General features: G+C 39.8%; 2 protein-coding genes across 6 annotated transcripts in view; one reads left to right on the top strand and one right to left on the bottom strand.

Moving 5' to 3' along the window:
* Positions 1-11,852, bottom strand: part of slkb (STE20-like kinase b) — a 24,297-nt gene extending 12,445 nt beyond the window's left edge. The window contains exons 1-7 of one of the 2 annotated variants that reach the window (XM_042425989.1): positions 11,771-11,852; positions 8,703-8,867; positions 3,579-3,627; positions 3,164-3,313; positions 1,041-1,113; positions 697-891; positions 357-438 (exon numbers count right to left, since the gene is read on the bottom strand). In XM_042425989.1, coding sequence (XP_042281923.1) covers positions 357-438; positions 697-891; positions 1,041-1,113; positions 3,164-3,313; positions 3,579-3,627; positions 8,703-8,867; positions 11,771-11,782 — 726 coding nt within the window. In that variant the 5' untranslated portion in view covers positions 11,783-11,852. Of the gene's footprint in view, positions 1-356; positions 439-696; positions 892-1,040; positions 1,114-3,163; positions 3,314-3,578; positions 3,628-8,702; positions 8,868-10,435; positions 10,601-11,770 lie in introns of those variants that run through there. The other variant, XM_042425981.1, reaches the window with a different exon arrangement.
* On the top strand, positions 11,191-21,142 carry stn1 (STN1 subunit of CST complex). Of its 4 annotated transcripts, none has more exons than XM_042426020.1 (10): positions 11,191-11,271; positions 11,795-11,921; positions 14,876-14,971; positions 15,282-15,359; positions 17,136-17,309; positions 17,679-17,790; positions 19,216-19,366; positions 19,725-19,847; positions 19,955-20,027; positions 20,383-21,142. In XM_042426020.1, the coding sequence occupies exons 2-10, from the start codon at positions 11,804-11,806 to the stop codon at positions 20,538-20,540; spliced, it is 1,083 nt and encodes a 360-aa protein (XP_042281954.1). In that variant the 5' UTR covers positions 11,191-11,271; positions 11,795-11,803; the 3' UTR covers positions 20,541-21,142. The 4 variants fall into 4 exon arrangements, with proteins under 4 accessions (XP_042281954.1, XP_042281945.1, XP_042281936.1 ...); XM_042426011.1 differs by having other exon boundaries at positions 11,238-11,325; XM_042426002.1 differs by lacking the exon at positions 11,191-11,271 and having other exon boundaries at positions 11,703-11,921.

The following is a 21,142-nucleotide window of genomic DNA, read 5'->3' as shown; positions in this document are numbered from 1 at the left end:
CTCTCTGCAAGTAAGTGGCTGGGACTTCGCAAGCACCTTAAACCCTACGGAAAAAGAAAAGCCTGCTCCTCTGACGTCAGCTTGGGCACAAGGGGATGAGTGTCAGTCTTGCCAGCACACATGGTGCCTGACACACACCTGACCCCATGCAGGTAAACAGATGTCGTCTAGGACTCTGCTGCTTATGCTGTGAATGGCAGGTGCTACATGGGTATGGGATGGGGGGAGTATTTATGTAGGTGTGGGGAACAAGGATTATCACTTCATTTAAGAGGCTGGAGGAGCTGACTGATCCTGACATAGGGGTTCCACACTTGTGTAAAAAAAAATTGTGTGAATGTTCAAGAGAAAGGTACCTGTAGGAGTTGTGTCGCAGTCCACCTGTTGTCTACATTCTTGTCCAGACACCGCTTTAAGAAATCACTGAATTCTGGGGACCTGAAAGGCCAAAGTGGTAAAAATAGACTTGAACATAGCCCATTTGGTCTTGTAAAATAATAATAAATAAATAAAAATGTATTATCTACCACCCCAGGGATGTCTGCATGGCTTAAGTATCATGAAAACTGACTTACATTAAGGCAAATGTGTAAGACATTCAGTGGGATTATGCAAAACATGGCTATTCAAAAGAACATCCTCAAAGTTGCTTCTTCTTGTCCCTGGCTAGACACAGAGCTTCACATGGTGACTCACCAGCGTGACGGCTGCATCAGGGTTGGAGGATCGGACTTGGCTATTTTCAGCAGGACTCTCATAGGGTTCATCTCATGATTCGGCGGCTCAATCTGTGCCAGCTCAATCAAGGTGACCCCGAGGGACCAGATATCTGCCTTGAAGTCGTATGGACGGTCCTTTGACGTCTCGCACATAACCACTTCTGGAGCCATCCTGGAAGGAAATGTATACCAATGAGAGAGAAGAGGAGTCATTGAAAGGAAACTTTGACTCCATGGAGGTTTTGTGCAAAAAGAAAAAACTGGACAAAGATGAATTTTTAATGACTATGATGATATTCTTTTGTTTTATATTACACTCACCAGTAAGGTGTTCCAATGAAGGAGTCTCTCCTCTGCAGCGTTTTGGTGTTTTTGGCAGACACGCCAAAGTCAGCTGGAAGACATGTGATTCAAGACAAACCAGAAATTAGCCAGAGGAACTGCACTGTCATCATTTATGTTTCAGATGTAGCCACAAAAACCAAACACATCCAAAACGAAAAACTGTACCCTTTAGCAGTGGAACTGCTAAACCAATCAGAGCGTAAAATGAACACGAAATAACACAGGCCCACAAAACATATGCTGTTATGACACCAGTCACACATTTGCATGATGACATCTTGCCTTATTTGTATTGTGTGTGAGTAACAGCTCATCAGAGCCCTGGCAGGCAGTTGCACAGGCACCTCTGTGTGTGTTATGTCACTGGACAAAATGCTTGTGTGTTATTTCACTGAGCCTGTTCCTTCCACCAGCAGTGACTCATACTGCTCTAAGTAAGCTACATTACTGCATCTGCTGTGGATACATGTGTGTGCGCGTGAACACATTGAGCAGCAGGGACAAACAATCGCTGTTAAGCAACAGTAAGCGTGTGCAACATAAGTCACAGTACATTTCTTTTACACTTATTTTTTTTAAAATTACTTTTACTAATTATTATAAAGTAACCCTGATGATGTCATCATTTAAAAATGGGCATATACCAGAAAGGGAGGCATTAAGAAAAGACGCTATTGAAATGCATAACAGGAAATGTGGGATCCAGTGTTTTGGTGACTTGAACTATACTTGAGACTAAAGGACAAAATCTCAAGCTCTGCTGTTTCAATTCTTTTTTACTAGTTTATTTAATATTTATTTACTATTTATTAGGGCTGTACCCAAAGCTTAAAAGCCTCAAATCTTCGTTCATTGCCATAGTATTCGAATGGTAAAATCAGTATTTGAATATACGTATACATATATATTTTTTCCCTGGTGGCGGCGGTCCCATAGGAAGAGGGGTGAAGACAGCAAAGAGAGAGAGGGAGACGACGACGGAGGATGAGTCTCACAGTGCATCAGCTCGCACTCTGTCAGACAGACAGACAGAGGGAGTTGTAAGCCGCAACAGATTGGGGAGAACAGGGTAGCAGGTGCGTGGCACGGGGACGCACCAGAAGAAGCAGCAGCAGATTCAGCTCGAGCTGGATGCAGAACAGAAAACACCGGTGGGCGGAAAGGAGGAGGCCCCTGCTCCTCACCCCTTGCTCCCCCCACTCTACTATTTATCATTTATTACTGGATGGAATAATGATCCAAATACACAACTGAGACCCAAGTTGTGACAAACCAAACTTATCAATGACACATGAAAATGTCCTGCTATAGTAGGAACAATAGCAGCACCATTCTGAGTAAAGCACACAAACAGTCATTATTCTTACTTATGACTTGTTTTACATGCATGTAGTGTAACACTAAGCAGTATATGTCATGGGAAGGATCATGTGAACTTGTAAGCTTCTTGCATTAAAAACTTTGAGCTTTGAAAATGAGTGTGGAAAACTTCAAAGTAGTTGTTTTTCCGATCTATACGACACCACATGATACCTCGACTCAACACTGTTTTTCTGTTAGAGAGACCTGTGAGTGAACGATGAAAACCAATACCTTACCTAGATATCTGAACCCAACAATGTATTTGGGCTGCTTGTATCAAAAAGGAAAAATGATTGGTATCACTGTACATTCCTGTGTCATTTTCAGCAGTTAAATCACAGAGCACTTGAGCAAAATACATGGTGATTATGGCCAAAAGCACACAGCCTTGTCTATATTGCCAGACTGTGAACTCATTTATTATTCTTCCCCTTGAAAAGTAAAAAAAAATAAAAAATCATGACTAAAATGGGGAAAATATACTTGTAAGGCAAGGCATTTACCAAAGTTCTCAACTTTCTCCTTTTCCTTCTATGTATTACACAGATTAAACATTTTTTCCTTCCATCCAACAACAATTCTTAATTGAATATGAATAGATTTATAATGATACAAATACCAACTGTTACAAGGATCAATCCTGTGACAACTAAGAAATGACACAGGGTGTCTAGTTACCCTCCTTGGTAAAACTATGTACTCTCTAGCATAAACAGCAGGGCATAACTGGTTCTTACCCAGCTTAACATCACCGTCCAGTGTGAGGAGGATGTTGCCGGCCTTCAGGTCTCTGTGGATGATTTTGTTGTCATGGAGGTAGACGAGGGCCTGCAGAGTCTGCTTACACACCACCCTGATCTGAGGCTCTGTGAGGGCTCTCTCCAGTTCTACAGGGGGGGCGAAGGACACACAAACACACGCTCAGAATTCCTTACCCGGGAATACACTAATGCAGACTCATATCATAGATGGTGCTAAGGACTAAAATACATTCAGTGTATTGATGAATAAAGAATGTAACATGTAGGTGGTCTACAGAGGCCTTCTGATGTCTTAAATTTGCCTTCTTAAACATGCTGTTAAGTGCTGATATCTGAACAGATTATTTTTTTGATGTTACAATCTGTATGTGAGCTGGAAATGCTGACTCACCGAGCATGATAGCGTCCACAGCCCCTCCTGCGCAGAACTCAATGAGAATCTGCCAACGAGGGGAAAAAAGGCACGAACAATCAATATGTTGTACAAACCTTGCAACATGTATTTGTTTACGGAAAGCAGAGATGCATCACATCAAACGTGTTTGTCTTTATTAAGTTTCATTACTGAGAGATTTGCAGTGAGCTAGGGCTGTGCCATATGATAATGTATTTTATACATTATTTTATATTTTGTTACATGCTTAATTGAAAATTTGCACAAAGGTTCTAAATAAAAGGAGAAAAATAATCAAATATGAGTACCTTTTATCTGTCGAGTATATAATTGTAATGTAATAGGAAATAGGCCTTTCCATGTGGTCATTTTATAGAAACTATGTATTCATTGAATTTACAGAAAATGCGCTACATCATGATGTGTACTATTATCTTGATATGAAATGACCTATATCGGAATATATGATTTTAGTCATATGGCACAGCCCTAATGCATTTCAAACAGAGGTAAGTGCAGGTCATTCATGAGAGGCAGTAATGTTCTGGTTGAACCCGGTGCCCTCTCAAATCTATTGTGAGGCTCTGGAAGGTTCTCAAGTTCAGAGAGAATACATGACTACATGTATTTAGTCTGCTGGAACATCAACACAACACTCAAAGGGGCCACATCATCATGTATCCAAACTACTGCGTTAGCTGAGACAATTTGAGAATGAACCTCCACCCAGCCTGCATGAATGAAACACTCTGAGCCCTTAAAGGCATTTAGGAGCCTTCAATATGGCTGTTGATGTAAGAGGATTGGCCCAGTTGGGGCAACATTGTGGAAATGGTTTACCACAGCTGCTAGCTAGCTTGCTAGCTATATTGCCAGACCTTAGGTCTTATTCTGTAAATAGGATTACAGTTTCTATGGACACAGCACCTCAGGGAGAGGTAAATATGGTTATGGCAGTGAGTAGGCAAAGCATCTGGAGTGTCTTTACTGAGCTTAAGGACAAAGCTAGTCTTATAGCATGAAGCCAACTCTTTCCTCTACACTGAGATTTGGGAAACATTTGGTTAAAAGTCACTCCCAAGGAAGAGGAAGTAAAGACACACTTCTGCAGTTTTGTAACAATTGAGAAACTAATTGTGGTTGACACATTGGTTGAGGCCCTAGCTTGTTATGGGGTCATCCTGCATTTAAAATGACAAGTGACAAAATATCTTAAGCACCTATAAATAAAAACGACCAACTCTAATTTTTCCACCGAGGTTCAATGGCATTCTATGATTCAGTGGAGCTTTTCAAGACTGTTCCACTTCCAACAACAAAGCCCTTACAAGACATACAATGCCTCAAGTCTCTGAACAATCTTGGCTATTCAACATACACACCATTCTAGTGTTTCTCTGTAGGCGTGCTGTTGTTTTAGTGACTCTGCTGTTGTACAATGGCCCCCACAGTTTGGTTTTTCAGAGTGGCAGCAGGCAGAGAGGAACCATGGGCCAGGGTTGTGGCTTCCTCTCCCACTTGTTTATTTGACACAAATGCAAATGCGTGGAGAAGTAAGCACCCGTATATTATCAAATCCATTTATGTGGTGCAGAAGGGGAGGATGTGAGACCGTAAATTATCTCACCTAAAGGTTTAAGGGCCTGTGAGGAGGAAAATTCCAACAACTTCATAATAAAAAACATGAAAAGAGAGCCTCAGAACTGTCTGTGTGCAGCTAGATATTGTAGCGTAACAGCAAAAAAGGAAACAAAGCTCAATGGGTCTCACCACTTTGCTATGCAGTTATTAAGTAAGTCACCTCCCAGACTCTCCTGGGATTATGTGGAATCATGCTTTTCATCTCCAGGAGGAAATGTCCTGGACACTCTCTCCTCTTTGCACGAACAGGTGCCACACAAGCTAAGATAAAAATCAACAGACAACCTCCATCAGGCTGTGATCAGGCCCATTGTTCAGAGGACAATGGGGAGGAAAAGGGCCGAGTGCTTAACGTAATGCACTGAAATCAAGTACTCAGGTAATCATGAGAGTTTATAATGACCTAACTACAATGTACCTTTGTGGAAGGATGCTTGTGTATTGACTCACATGAGTCAATGCATGATACTCCTAATCGTGTTCCCGTCTCTTAATGTACATGCTCTACTTCTAAATCTGTCCTCCTTTTATAAATCTCTTTGGTTTTTGGGAGGGAGGTAGGATGGAGTAGTGCGCAGTGCATATACTCTGCTGTTAGTGCTGGGCGGTATACCAATTCATCCGGTACACTGCTTTTAATTTCCCATACAATATGAATTTTTCATATACCACCATACATATGATGCATAGCTGACATAATTGTGGTAACCTTTCAATAGGATGCAAAATACATAATGGCCTTGAAGAGCGCTACGGTCAGGGCAAACTGTGTATAGTATATTGAAAGGGGACCTCTATTAACTGCATTAACTTCTTACTAACGGTTATAACACAACAATTAATAACCTACAACTAACTCACAGTAAGAGGGCATAATACCATAGTGCATAACAATTTGTGACACATAAACAATTTGTAACACTAATAATTGTACATTTACAAAATTACACTACCTAACAGCATGTTGGGTACAGCTCGCTAGCTAGCCAGGTAGCTCTGTTATTGAGATTCTGGAGATTCAGATTGAGATTCGGGCAAATGAGGCCTTGCGTATAATGACGATTATTGAAGCAACCTCCGTCAGCCTCCTACTGCTTTACAAATAAACATGATTTTTACATGAATCGCTTCAAAAGTTTGTTTGTGAGTCTGAATTTAAGTAAACCCAGGAACTAGCTGCCTGTAGCAGCATTATGGCTAACTGCATAGAGAGCTAAACAGTTGATTTTGTGGAGGTGAAACAGTCTCCAGGACAACATTGTTGATAAATGTTGTAAATCCATCTGCCTCCATGCCTAGTTTTTCTTCTTTTAGTTGTTTTATCTCCTCTCTGTGTACTCCAGCTCAAATAATTATGGTTGGCCATTCAATGGGAAATAACTCATGATCGTCCTCATAATAGTCCACGGGATAATCTGTCATTGTACTTCGTTTTTTTAGTTTCCTTACAGCCTAACCTTGGTGAAAGTCAGCCTCATACATATAAACAAACTGCGCGGATGAATATGTGGGTGGTTTGGTTAGCTGGTAAACTTTCCTGGATATAGGTCTCTATGCAGTTAACCACAATGCTGCTACAGGTGGCTAGCTCCTGTGTTTACTTTCATTCAGACTCAGAAACAAACTTTTGAAGTGATTCATGTAAATTCTACGTACTCTTGACAGTATTATAAGCTATTATAAACCTATGTAAAGGCCCAGCCATGCAAAAAAACAAACAGAACAAAAAACAAACAAAAAAACAAACAAAAACAAAACAAAACAAACAAAAAACATGACATACCGTGAAACTGCCTGAATCTTAAAAAATACTGTGATGCAATTTTTTGGTCCTCTCCATGACTTCTACCATGTTGAATATGTTATTTGCTTAGCATGCGTAAATATTCTACAGTGTGTATGATATGAAAGAAAATAACCCTGAATTACTGGTTGGATCAACCTGTTCTCTATGTCAGTCACTGTGAGTTCCCCACACACACACTGTTTATTAAATCATGAACATTTCCTTCATGCTTAGGCCTTGGATATAATCCACATCTACTGTCACAGCCCCAGGGCCAGGGTAATGGCCACTACACTGTATCTACATGACCAGCCAGTATTCACAGTAGACCATCACTGATACTCCATTGGTGTGAAATACATATAAAATTCTGACTTTGAGTTGAAGAGGAACAGACAAACTTGCTGTATTTTTCAGATATAAAAACACATTTCTGTGCAGGCTACAGTGAAAACAAAGGCCTTTAAAAATGAACTCATATCAATAGCGGATGGATTTTGAACTGGTAAGATGATTAACAGCTCTAAAAGCTGCTTGTGAACTTTGGCCTCAAATTTTGATAGTACTACAGCAAGCGAGGGACTTGCATTTGCTGCAAAACCCTTACAATTATAGTTAAGTTATGCAGGATAACAGCATTGATGAAATTATGAGGGCTCATGTGAGCCCATAATGTAACAACTAGAATACAGAGCTGACACTGTTTTAGGTTTTCCCCTGCAGAAACAACTGCAGGGGAAAACCATGATTTTATATAGCTGCTATGCTGTGGGAGAATTTTAACTTTTAGTATCACATCCATTGTTGGTTTTGTCCAAGTTTTGGTCTGTGAAAGCTGAACTGCTAAACACATTATTGACTGAATAGTCCATAATGTTACGATTGGTCCCAATTTGTGTTTTCTAAGAAAATAAAATAACGCATAATAAATAATAATAATAATAATAATAATAATAATAATAATAATAATAATAATAATAATAACTAAATCAAACTGTTTAATCAAGTCTCGGGATGCAACTACTTTGTTTTCATTTTCAATTAATTTTTCAATTATTTTCATGATTAATCAATTACTGTAGTTGTTTGGTCTGTAAAATGTCAGAAAATGGCCCAAGAAGGATCTAAAATTTGATTTTGTTCCGGCCAACAATTCACAACCAAAACACATTCGGTTTACTATCACAGAGGACCAAAGACACCAGAAAATATTCACATTTAAAACATTACTCAGAACAACTAATTGATTTAGAGCTGCAACAATTAATTGATTAATCGTTCAGTTGTCAACTATTTTGATAATCAACTAATCGTTTTAAGTCATTTTTTAAGAGCACATGTCTTTAGTCTCAGGGTTGTGGACAAAACAAGACATTTAAAGACTTCATCTTAGGCTTTGGGAAACTGTGATTTCACCATTTTCTGACATTTTATGGACCAATAAATCAATTAATTGAGAAAATAACTTACAGATTATTTGATAATGAAAATAATCATTAGTTGGAGCTGTACATGGATTACCAAAAATAGTTGCTGATTCATTTTCTGTCAGTCGACTAATCAATTGATCGTTGCAGCTCTAATTAGGTCCATATTTTTTCCTTGCTCGGGTAGTCGTTTTCTTGTTGAGCTTAACAAACACAAAGGAAACACTGATGACACTGTCACTCCAGAGAGCTCTTCCTTCTACTCACCCAGAGTTTGCCATCATAATAGAAAGCATCAAGCAGTTTGACAATGTTTTGGTGGTCGCAGGAGGCCAGGATATCAATCTCCACCATGTAGTCCTCCAGCTCCTCCTCAGTCTTTGTGTCAATAACTTTGGCGGCAGCTAGGATGCCCGTCTGTTTGTTCTGAGCCTATAGGATAAAAATGTTGTTAGGAGGTTGTATGAGCAAAGAACTCATGAAGTTATTCAGCTTATGTTGGAAAGTTGTCTTGACCTCAGACCTGCAACAAACACCTCACATTGCCATTAAGAGGATCTAAAAACAAGAAATAAACACTCTCTGCTTTGCTGTAGGTCTGAATAAGACAGCAGAACATGAGGCATGTCTTGTTAAAATGGAAATTTCTCCTGTTTGTTTTGGCTTCTCTGCAGGCAGGATGTGCTCAATGAAGTTGCCACTTCGATATGGGATGCAGCCACTTCCTGGTGACCTGCCCTTGTTCCGTAGTCAGACATACACTACATTTCAAAAACCCCCCAAACATAATCTGTTCCTTAGTACTAAAGCAGACAGATTGTGTTTTAGTATGAATCAATTAAGTGTGGGGACTATCCCAGTAATGCATCTCTGCTGTAGGGTATTACAACTGGTATGGCTCAAAGCCCAGACGTATGAACATAACACTGCAATTTAATATTTATAGAGCAAGTTTTGCTTGATGCTGGAGTGCCACTACCAGTAGCACAAACATGAACTCCTTCAATGGAATAATGAGGGTAAAGAAGGATCTGTTTCGGTACATCTCTCTTTCTTGAACAGTAAGTCTAGCTGACGTGACCCATCACTCGTTTGGAATGCTGGGAGACTGGCAACCTGTGACTAAATCATTGTGCAACAAGATTAGGCTTAATGTAAGTATCATACAAAGTAACACCAGGATGAAATCTTGGGTAAGTCGGACTATTTCAAAGTGTCCAAAAATAGGACTTGGCAACAAAGAACAAAATAGAACATGTAAACTGCTTTCATTAGCAACAGACTTCCTGGTATTAGTTTTGGTGGAGCCCTCCTGTGTGATAAAATTTACTGTCACTCATGCAAATGAAGCTTCTGGCTCTGGCTATTCATTAGGGTCAAGCTAAACAATGTCACTATTAAAATGATGACGACGAGGCTGCTTTGATACTGCGCCAGCTTTCTGAAAACATAAAGGGAAAATGATTTGGCTGGTTTGTTCAGGAGCAGACAGTATAAAAACATCATCCACCTGTATAATAATAGTTAATTTTGCTCCTGCTTGGAATATCCGGCAGGTCAGAGATTGCTTACATTTGTGGGTAATATGACCAGGGAAATGTTAACGTTGGTAAATTCACAGCTTTGCTTGCCAATAAGACCAGTTGGTGAAGAAATCACTTTCCTGCTCTGTGTGGGTCTGCTGATATTTAGTAGTCTGTCACATGTAGACCCACCTCATAGGCAGAGGGGTTAGACAAGCATTGGATGACCATGGAGAGGGACCTCAACAGTCATATTTGACACCGCCTCTGTCACAGAACTGGTGTATTGGTTAAAGATGGTGGGTGGGTCAGAGCAATACAACACTGATGTGACACTGCTGGCACGTTGTGTCAGGCTTCAAAAGAGGGTTGCTGCATATGAAGAGGTTACAAAAGACTAGCCCACATTAAGAAAACACAAGGCAGGTACAATATTGAAAAGAGAAGAAAGACAGCTCTGAATGAGACATTACCTACCTTGTACACTTTCCCAAAGGCTCCATCTCCCAATTCACCAACAATGTCCCATATTTCTTCTGGATTTTCATCTCTGCGGACGTGTTCATATTGTTTCTTCTTCTTCTCAGCTCCCAATTTAAATATTTTACGGAAATTAAAAAATGACATACTGAATCCTGTGTCATTCAACTTAGAAAGTTGACAATGGAATTGAAAGTAGTATCTATTTCCTCGTGTAGTTTACTTTAAGTCTTAGGAATAACATATATCCCGAGGCAAAACGTTGACGTTAGTTATAAATATCCGTTTGGTCAGCACACAATGTAACGTTAGCTTTAGTAACAGTCAGGATCAAAACCTAGCTTAGCCTTTGACACTGTTCTGACCAGTCCACAGAATAGCTCTTTCGCACATCATGAGTCATTGTTAACCCCTAAACTAATAACTAAATGTTACCCTAGATGTGTCCTAGCATCGAAAATCCGTCCAAACGATACTTTATTTTAAGGAAAAGTAGTACGGGAAGACCGTCGTTGTTCCAACTCCTGACGACCCACTGGCCCGACAACCCTGTAGGGTTTTCCTCAACCAAAAGAAAAAAAAGATGAGTAAGGCGTCCTTCCAAATAGTTGTATTCCGCAGAATAAATTCATTAGTTTCCCTGAGGATAAAAACTGGTACCGCTACAGCTCGTCGGTACATTAACATTCGCCAAAACAGTAAAAACAGTCATCTTTCCTTAGTGTGTGGACGGCTTTAGTAATCTAGCGGATTTAGTGTCGCCGCGCGTTCACGCGTGCGCGCGGCTGCACTTCTTTCTCTCTCCGTGCTCCTCGTGTTTGACAGTCGGCGGGGTAATTTCAGTCTTCTGCTGCCCTCGTCTGTATGGGAGACCAAACACAACTCATGTAGGAGACGTTCAAACTATTCGTGTTGAAACTGCAACATATTTTGAACGAGTAAACGGGCTACCATACTGTGTATTACTTGTTTGGTGTTGCGGCATTGTTTCCATCCAGCACCGTCGCCTCAGTAAACAGAATCGTCAGAGTTCTTTGTGTCCGTCAAACTACATATCCCATATACCATTGCGAAACATGGACGCGCCGTACAGACAGTAAAAATGCAAATACAACTTTTATTAACGCTAAACGTAGAAATATTTTAACGCAACTGTAACCATTCTAAAAGTATACAGACTTTGCCCAGTCACCGTCAACTACACATAAATGTTTAATAAGTGATAATAGGGCGTCACGTGACCAATACTTGTGTTCTCATGACACTCCGCAGCAGCTAGCTTACTTTCTTGTCAGCCACACAAAGGCAAACACAAAAGGGTAAGAAGTCTACCTTTGCTTTCATGATGACATGCAGGCAGCTACGATGGATCCCGTGGAAGAGCCCCCATCCATGTTGTGGGGACTGGACCCGATCTTTTCTGCTTTCGCCAGGCTGTATGTCAGAGACATCCTACAGATGACAGAGTCCATCCAGGTGCCAGGTAACGTTAATGATACCTAACTTATAGAAATACAACAGTATGCTTGGTCTTTACTTTTGAACATTCACAAGTAACATTACACCAACAGCTAGCATTAACTAAACATTAGATATAGTATTACCAAACTTAAAACTGGCTTACAAACTGTAGCAAGTTTGATGTTAGCTAGTAAACTCTCTTTGTTATGGAATAAAATTAGGGTCATATGTATTGTAGCTGTATATCACCATATCTGAATGTGTGAAAACATCTTGTATGAATACATTCAAATGTGTGAGTGTGTAAAAACGCTTTGATTTAATTTTTTATCTGTAAGTAGATCTGTAGCTGTGCATGGCATTTTAGGAACAAATGAAAAAGATTCGCACAGATACTTTACAATGTGTGAGTGCATAAAGAAGATTTGCACAAAGTTTTGCAGTTACAAAAAAGGTTTGCAGTTGCACATCTATCTGTTTGTGGGTGGAAAAGGTTCACACAGAACTTAATTGTATGTGTAAATCCCAAGTTTACAGCCGTGAATCAAATCGCAAGTGCAAATCGAACCTACCAGAACAAATACTTTAGTTTATAGTTAACAAGTGATCCATCACCAATCGTCGTTATGGTAAATTGTGTTTTTTTTCCAATTGAGTTTAGTATTCAGTATCTCTGTTAAAGAGTCTGCTGACAGCTTCATTTTCACTGACACCCTTGGAGCAAAAGTCTCTCATGCTGTGCTTTTTGGTGAAGTGCTCACCAGCAAATGCTCTTCCTTTGTCTGGGACATGTAGGTTTGATTTGAACTTGCTGTAAAGCTGTAAACTTGGGATTCACACATACAATTGAGTTCTGTATGAACTTTTTTCACCCACAAACATAGATGTGTAACTGCAAACCTGGAAATTATTCTTGCAAATCTTTTTCATTTGTTCACAAAATGTGATGCACAGCTACAGATCTCCTTATAGATTCAAAGATTAAATCTATTTGTTCAGATATTTTTTACACGTTCAAACATTTGAATTAATTTGATCAAAACATTTTTACACATTCACACATTTGAATGTACTCCAAAAATGTACTACATAATGTTTTCACACATTCAGATATGGTGATAAACAGCTACAATACTTATGACCCTAATTTTATTCCATATCTTGTACGTTCATACTTTTACTTAGCAAAGCATAACTAGACGTCTTGATGTTTTTTTTATCTGTCATGGCGTGGCTATAACTTATATGCTGTTTTTGTTGTATGTCATACAATTGAAGATTCTCATACTGTTAATCTTTAAAACATGGATTGAATAGGAAATGAGTGTTTTTTTTAACTTGATAAATGTTATATCAACAGGTAGATATAACGTTATATCCATTTCTAAACCTCTAATCGTGAGGCTCACAAAGATAAGAATTGATGAGCATGTACCTTTCTTTCCAGGGAAACAAACATATTTTGCACAGAAAGGAGATAATAACAAAGAAGGAAAATAAATCTATCAATCAGATTTTGATTATATATGACTCATCTCAGGATAAACCATGTGGTGCCCTGTCATGCATCCTGACTGAAAAATTGACTCAAATGTTTTGACCTGGTGACACCAAAACCTAGGGATGCATGATATTGGATTTTTTGCCGATATCCGATATGCCGATGCCAATTGTGGCCGATTGCCGATACCGATATATGCACTTTTCTTTCCAGCTGGCTGAGGAGACTATTATGCATGCAAGCATAGATTGTACTAAGTAGGAAGACTGGAGTTCAGTATAAAGAGAATATATATATATATGTATATATATATATATATATATATATATATATATTATGTATAGAGTTCTCTTTATACATCCATGCCCCCAAACCAAGCCCCCAGGAACAGCGCCAATGTGAGGCCAATTTGACATAGTGGCCAAACCGTGTAATTACAATGTCACTTGACGCTATTGGGCCCAAAAAGACTTTTTTCCATAGACTTAAATTGTGAAAGAGACGTCCGTAAATCAGCGCATAATTTTTTTCTGAGCATCACAACCCCCGTGAAATGACTCGTCTCACTGTCAGGATTTGATTCATTCGGTCCGATCACATTTCGAAAGCCTAAAAGAGCAGCACGATTGAATTGTTTTTATCCCCATTCAAGTTAGCCGGAGGGCTAAACCGGAAGTAGCCGGCTCGGCCGGCGAAAGCCACTAGTGCGCTAGCTCTATGGGTCCAATGATCCCGGAAGATCCGGGTAATTTTAAAGTCAAACTTTTTTGGCTTCATGCGCCACTGAGCAACTTTCATTGGAGTGAACGGGGCCCCGCCTCCGACGCTGTATCCAGTTCTCTTTATACATCCATGCCCCAAACAGAGTAGTATATCCTGTCTGCCGAGATGTTTCCTATCTGTGCAGCCGAACGCCGCAGCACCTCGACGGTCTGTTTCACCCTGACGGTCCCAGCGCTTCATCCACAGGCTTCACTTCACGCAAGCTGCCCGTCAGACTCGCTGCTTCTTCCCACTTTAACCTGAATAACAAACCGGGGCTCGGTGCTCCGGTTGGATCCACATGGAGAGCCGGGGCTAACGGGCTAACGTTAGCTGAGAGGCTAGCGGAGCGTTAGCTGCAGCATGACTGGAGGGAAGCACAGTCAGCTAGCCTCTGCTACCCTGCCAGCTGACGTTAGCCCCGGCTCTCCATGTGGATCCAATCGGAGCAGCGAGCTCCGGTTTGTTATTCGGACGGGGTACCGGGACATTCGGGGTGAAACAGTCCGTGGAGGGAAGCACAGTCAGGCGGTGGAGGAGAAGGCGACATATTGGCCTCTTATAATCGGCAGAATTCCCCGATGCCGATATTCCATTTTAGAGCTTTTATCGGCCGATACCGATGGCGTGCCGATAATATCGTGCATCCCTACCAAAATCAGTTGATGCTTTGAGAATATTTGTTTTGTTCTGTACCCACAAATGTCTCACAGGTATTTACTTCTACAACTTGCACCCGATCTACAAAGTTGATGTGCTTGGGACTGTGGTGTACAAGAGGGAAAGAGATGACTTCTTCTGTTATGGAGGTAATCTTGCTGTGCCCCTGTGTGTAACAAAAATATGTTTTCTTATATGTCAACAACCGCTGGCAAGTATTGTATCAGTTACGTACTCATGTAAATAATAAGTGTGGTATCACTGTGAATGCTGCACTATGGCAGAACAGTGATGTCATTGCATATTATGGATTGAACATTAGGAATGTCTTCATCTGTGACAATATCCCAGTTTTTGTTTTTCAGGCCTAAATATAACATAGCTTTGACTTCCCAATCTCCTCACAAGCAAATACATCTTCTGATCTTTCATCTGTCTGATCTTTCCTTCTGTTCACAGTGGATGATGGCACTGGTGTTATAAACTGTCTGTGTTGGAAAAATGACCTAATGAAAGAGGAGGCGGATCCTGATAAATGTGAGTTTGCATGTGTATGAATCTCAGTATTAGCATGGTTGTATATAATCTCTGCATTAGGCACCAGAAGTTACAGAAATACATTGAGTTTGCCAGATCACTGCACACTGACTGAAAGAACAATGATATGTGCACTGATACTAATTAACATGAGTTCAGTCACAGCGTTGACTATCTTGGCTTGCTGCTTAGTTTGTCAGAGCACTATGTAGCAGATGCTCTTCCAATATATTATTACATATTAAATAGTTTGAGCCTTATGGCATCCTTCTAACTTAAGTTGTCATGTAAGTAACAGACAGGCATCTTGTCAGTATTGCTAAATGAAGTTTTACTACTGCAATGTTGCCTAACGTTTGTGCCATATATATGGCACTTTCTAATGAATGAGAGTAAACTTGTGACCCCTTGTCAAAGATTATATATTTTATGTGCTATGAGCACTTGAAGCAAAGAATGATTTATACCATGTCAGATTTTCATTGTGAATCTTTTTATAAACCTGAAGAGGTAAAACTATCCAGTATCCCACAACAAAATTAGACAAATATCTGAAAAAGCAAACTAATCTTTTGTAACAGAAATGTTATTTTTCATCTTTCTTAACTTATCATCTCATGACCCTCAGATCTATTTTGTGACTCCCTGGGGCGTCCCATAACTATTGTACTGCTATATAGTTTTTTGTCTTAAAGGTACCCAGTGGAGTTTTCTTGTGAACATGCACACTTAAGTTTCTTGGCACATTATTGTCTCCAGTCATCAATCAATGCAATAGTATGCTCTACTAGCGTTCTTGAGCAAGTGGTAGTAGGCATGAAATACACACAAAACAGAGACCCGCCAATTAAGTCATTGCTTCACAGTGCCACTCTTCAATTCACTTTTTATTTATATGACATCAATTTATAACAAAAGTTATCTCAGGCCACTGGTTGTCAAAAACGTCACAGGGTAACTATTAACATACAGTTAAAAAAACCCTTTTACTTCTTCTTAACTTAAACTCATACAATGAGTCATCTTTCTAATGTTATTTGCAGCAACATTTCATTGGTGCCTAGATGCTGGAATTCTGCGTACTGCGGTTTGAAGCAAGATGTTTGGGTGGGTCACAACACCCACCCAAACATCCCCACATCCTTGTGTTCTGTTAAACCTGCATTAATATATTTTTTGGCCATTTGGGGGCAGTGTAACATGATACAACATCTGATATATTATCACCTTAAAAAGTTTTAATGGTGAACATGTTAGCAAATACGTGCCTCTTGACACATCCAATGGACATGTAGCTACATTAGCATGAATTTGATTATATTACTGGCCACCTGATGATTTTAAGTCCAATATTCACTCTCCTTACAGCTCAATTTTTCGCTTCATCACTCCTAGGAAAGTTATGAGCTTGTTTTACTTTCTAGATGCTCCACAGTTTCTTTTACATGCTCACCTGTTAGTTGCTAACTTTGCTAGGTAGCATACAGCGAGTTTATCTGAGCTTTTTCACTGAAGACGAAGTACATGAGAGCATCAGTTTGTAAGCTGGAAAACCATCACCAATTAGCTGAAGAATGATTAAAATGAATGAATGAAAAGAACTGCAGAATTGAGTTTGTTACTATAAGCAACACCTTTCACATTGCACATCTTTCATTGATTATTTAGTTTTTTTCCGTAAAGAGATTTGTAAACATTTTGAAAGGTTGATCTGTAATTGATTATTAATCACAGCAAACCACTGTGTAATACCCTCTGTTGTTTTGTTATCTCCAGCGGGGGGGAAACTCAGTGATGGAGCTCAGGGAGGCTTCAACCCCGTTGCTGAGCTGAAAAAGCTGAAACAGGCCCAGCAGAGTCGCTGCCGCCTGGAGATCGGAGAGCTGCTCCGAGTCAGAGGACCAGTGAAGATGTCGAGACAACAGAGAGAAATCATGGCCTCCACCTACTGTGAGTGCAGAGCTCCCTCTTTTTTTCTGCAGCCCACAGTGGCAGCTTGATCCTAAAATTCACTGTCTACTTTTATAGTTTCACCAAGCAGGTACATTTTTTAAAAAAATAGGATAAAACAAATATCCAAGCGTTAACTGATGGCTGCATGCATTATTTCACACAGTCCACTGCCCACACACACTTGAAATGCCTAGCAAGGACATTCTTTATCCTAGCAATGCAGTCTCATTTCATGATGCCCCACAGGTCTCTCTATTTCACACACGTACACAACCACAAACCGCACATTCTTTATACGAGAGTACATGCCAGCTCCATCCTCTGGCCATTCATCATGTGCGTATCTGTGTCGGTGTGTGTTCCCAGATAAAGTGAATGACCCAGTGATGGCGGTCCAGATAGCATGGATGATGGAGGTTCCTCAGCTCTACAGACAGTGCTATGACAAACCACTCCAGCTGCAACCTAATGCCACAAGGTACAGCGATTCATCCCTCATCACAGCAGATTACAACACACCCTAATCCAAACAACCAGTGTGTTCAAGGAGTCCAGGGTTTATCCCAAAATCTATTTTTTTGTGGGGTGGAAATGGCCCTGAAACAGCATTTAGAGGTCATGACACTAAAACCTTTCACTGAAACCGATGAAAATTCTTGCCTGTTAATGCTCATCCTTGTTGTACATAGAAACACTTAAGTCTGGGGTTTGTCCCAGTTGTGTGCACATGTCTCGTCATGCGCAACAAAGGGACTGATTCAGTAGTGATTGTGTGGATGTTGACAGGTTGTAAAGTTAGAAACAGAAGTCAATCATATTTAAAAGATGCATGAATTTCCAAGCACAATAAATAGTGATAAATAAACGATTTTTTTTTTGCCACAATAGCAGTTATGCCAATGTTGGTTGGTCATTCAGTCTGTCCATCACTTAAGTCCAGACTGAAACATCTCAACAACTACTGGATGGATTGCCATGAAATGTTATACAGACATGTGTGGTGCCCAGACAGTGAGTTCTACTGACTTTGGTGATCCTCTTACTTTTCATATAGTGCCTTCAGCAGGTCAAACTTTTCACTTATGCAGTGAAATATTATTATTTAATTAATTAATCTCACTATTTAATTAAATAATCTGATTGCCGTCTAATTGGGTACAGACATTTCATCTAAGTTTTAATTTTTCCAATAATTTGGTTAAGACCTAATACCTGCAAAACATTACCATCAGCCTCAGCTGTACTGCACTTTGTGTGTAGTGCCAATTAGCAAATGCTAGCATGCTAATATGCTACACTAAGATGCTGAATTTACATATTATACATATTAGTGAGCTGACATTTGAGCATTTAGCCAGACAGAGCCTCTAGTGTGGCAGATGTTTAGTCTTGTTTAATAGCACCTGGTCACAGAATGCACTTGACAGGAAACAACTCTCAGTGAAGTACAGTAGTTATATACATTAAAAAAACTGTTCAGGTGACATATTGGAAACTTAAGTGCAACACACACTGGCTGCGTCACTTACAATAGCATTATGTAATTTGACGAGTGCCACCTGACACCTATAGTGATATGTGTTGCCCTTTTAGAATTTCATTCTTTATTTGTATTGCAAGATGAGGTAAAACATATACTCCAGGTAGTGGAGTATATGCAATACTGTATTGAAGTGCTGTGCACCTGTTGATTTACAGTTTTTATTTTAACATGGAATAACCATGAATCTGCAGTTTTTAATATACATACATAAGGAGAAAGCAACAACTAAGCAAACAATCTAATTTGCATCCTGGATAAATTATGAAATAAAGGAATAGTAATAAACTATATCATTATCATATCATTGACAGCAATATCACAGTATAAAGTGTAGTTGCTAATTTTTTGTCTGCTTTTCAGTGACTCAGCCGTCAGTTCCCTCTGCAAGGCAACAAATATCATCAAGGATTTCTTTAAGCAGAGGTCAGTGACCAGGTTCAGACCCTACGATGTGCAGGACCTCCTGCAGCCTCTGATCTCCAGCCAGCCTCAAACAGCTTCAGCAGACCAGGTAACGCCACATTATTTTAATATGGGAACCATTTCTTTTTGAAGGTGTTGTGTTTGGAAGAAATGAAAATCAAACGACAGACTTTGTTTGAATGGTCCTTATCAGATGTAGATGATGAATGAACAAAATGAATACAGTGAGGATTTGAGTTATAGTCTAAAAGACACATATTATTTAATACCGTTGGAGTTATTGACAATATTAACAGAGATGATTTAACTATTAAAGCTGTTGGAAATGCTACCTACATTTCTTGGTACATCTTGATTTTTGGGGTGTGTGTCTTCAAAAAATATTTAGCTAATGCATGTGTCATTTTAAAAAAACGTTTGTGTCATGGCCCTCTGTTGCTGTTTAGGAGCCTGTGGCAGGTCCATCTGCATGCCAGCAGCTACGCCAGCTTCTTAAAGAAGCCCTGCAAATTTTACAGGACGACGGCATGGTGTACCGCAAGGTCAAGTCGCAGGATGAAGTCTATTATGTAAGAAACAGCAAAGATATCTCGAATGAATTCTTCCCACTTCTGCAGGGGATTATTGTGGGGATTCATTGCGGATGTGTGTCTGTTGGATGCTGTTGTCTCATTAGGTGACTGCGCAGGATAAAGACCTACTTATAGCCGTAAAAGACATTATCAAGGAGGACTCAAAGAGAGAGAAGTGTAAGTAGACTTTATGTTGGCTCTAAATCAAGTATTAAGATTTCTAATTTTGAACTACTGCAGTTTGATCTGAGTGACATTCTTCTTTGAGACACAGTGTGTGAAGTATGGCAGTAATTATTCAGTTGCTTGTCAAAGATCAAATTAGCACAACAATTACATGTTTCTTGTTAATCACCTCTTCATTTAGGGGCTTAATTTCTATCGTATGCCTAATCCTTTTTGTGATACTACTGTAAGATGTTACATTTAATAAAGGGTGTTTTCTCAAACCCTCCTTGCTTCTGATGATCTAACCTTGCTTTGCATGACCACATACCTGTGTGCTGACAGCTATTTCCTCCTGCGTCTGTAGATGCAGAGAAGGGTTGTCATATCCTGCACATCCTGTCTGCAGTGAGACAGCACTACAGCCTCAACGTGAGCAAAGCAGCGCTGGAGCTCGTCCTCAAATCACTGGAGTGTAACAGTGACATCGTCAGCACCAGTGACAACCATTATACTGTGTTTTAACATGAGCGCAGTGGGGTTGGGGAATGCAGCATCACTGTACATACAGTACTGTGTGTACTATGGCTTTTTGCTCCACAATGTGAGCGTCCAGTTAGTTTGAGTAAATCATGCTTTTCTATTTTTTTGTTCATCATGAATATTGTTAAATATTGCACTTGCCAACCTTACCCGAACACCACATTTGCTGTTGTATTTTATTTTACTACTGTATGTAAGCGTGCTAAGGTTAAATATTAAGTTTAATGTAAATGTATTTGAAAGCCATGTCTAAGAAGGTAGACATCAGGGAAGCTTTTAAAACCACTGTGCACTCCACTCTTATAAATATGTATGATAGTTTGATAACTTTTTTCAAGTCATTAATTAAATTGGCAAAATTATATGTTGTCAGTCATCAGCAATTGCTCTGCTTGACCATAGCTGTAAATAAATAACAGACCAGGCAACAAAGGACTGCTGGATTAACCTGCTAGGAGACAAAAATGAGCTGCTGGGGCCCCCTTACCCCTCCCGTTACTCTTACTCCATGTCCAATGTGTGCAGCCTTTCTGTTTTCTTTTTATATCTTTTAATGACATTTACCTCAGGAAAATTAAAACAAA

The sequence above is a fragment of the Thunnus maccoyii genome, chromosome 2, assembly GCF_910596095.1.
Source record: "Thunnus maccoyii chromosome 2, fThuMac1.1, whole genome shotgun sequence".
NCBI lineage: Eukaryota > Metazoa > Chordata > Actinopteri > Scombriformes > Scombridae > Thunnus > Thunnus maccoyii.
Note: the sequence above shows the minus strand (reverse complement) of the source record. Positions and strands in the feature narration are given on the sequence as shown.

What these genes read in the sequence shown, in the direction of transcription:
- stn1 (XM_042426002.1), top strand. Translation starts at nt 11,789, where the DNA reads ATGCAGGCAGCTACGATGGATCCCGTGGAAGAGCCCCCATCCATGTTG. An exon ending in AATCATGGCCTCCACCTACT is followed by an intron (nt 17,310 to 17,678) that starts GTGAGTGCAGAG and finishes GTGTGTTCCCAG; the next exon opens with ATAAAGTGAATGACCCAGTG. An exon ending in CGCAGGATGAAGTCTATTAT is followed by an intron (nt 19,848 to 19,954) that starts GTAAGAAACAGC and finishes TTGTCTCATTAG; the next exon opens with GTGACTGCGCAGGATAAAGA.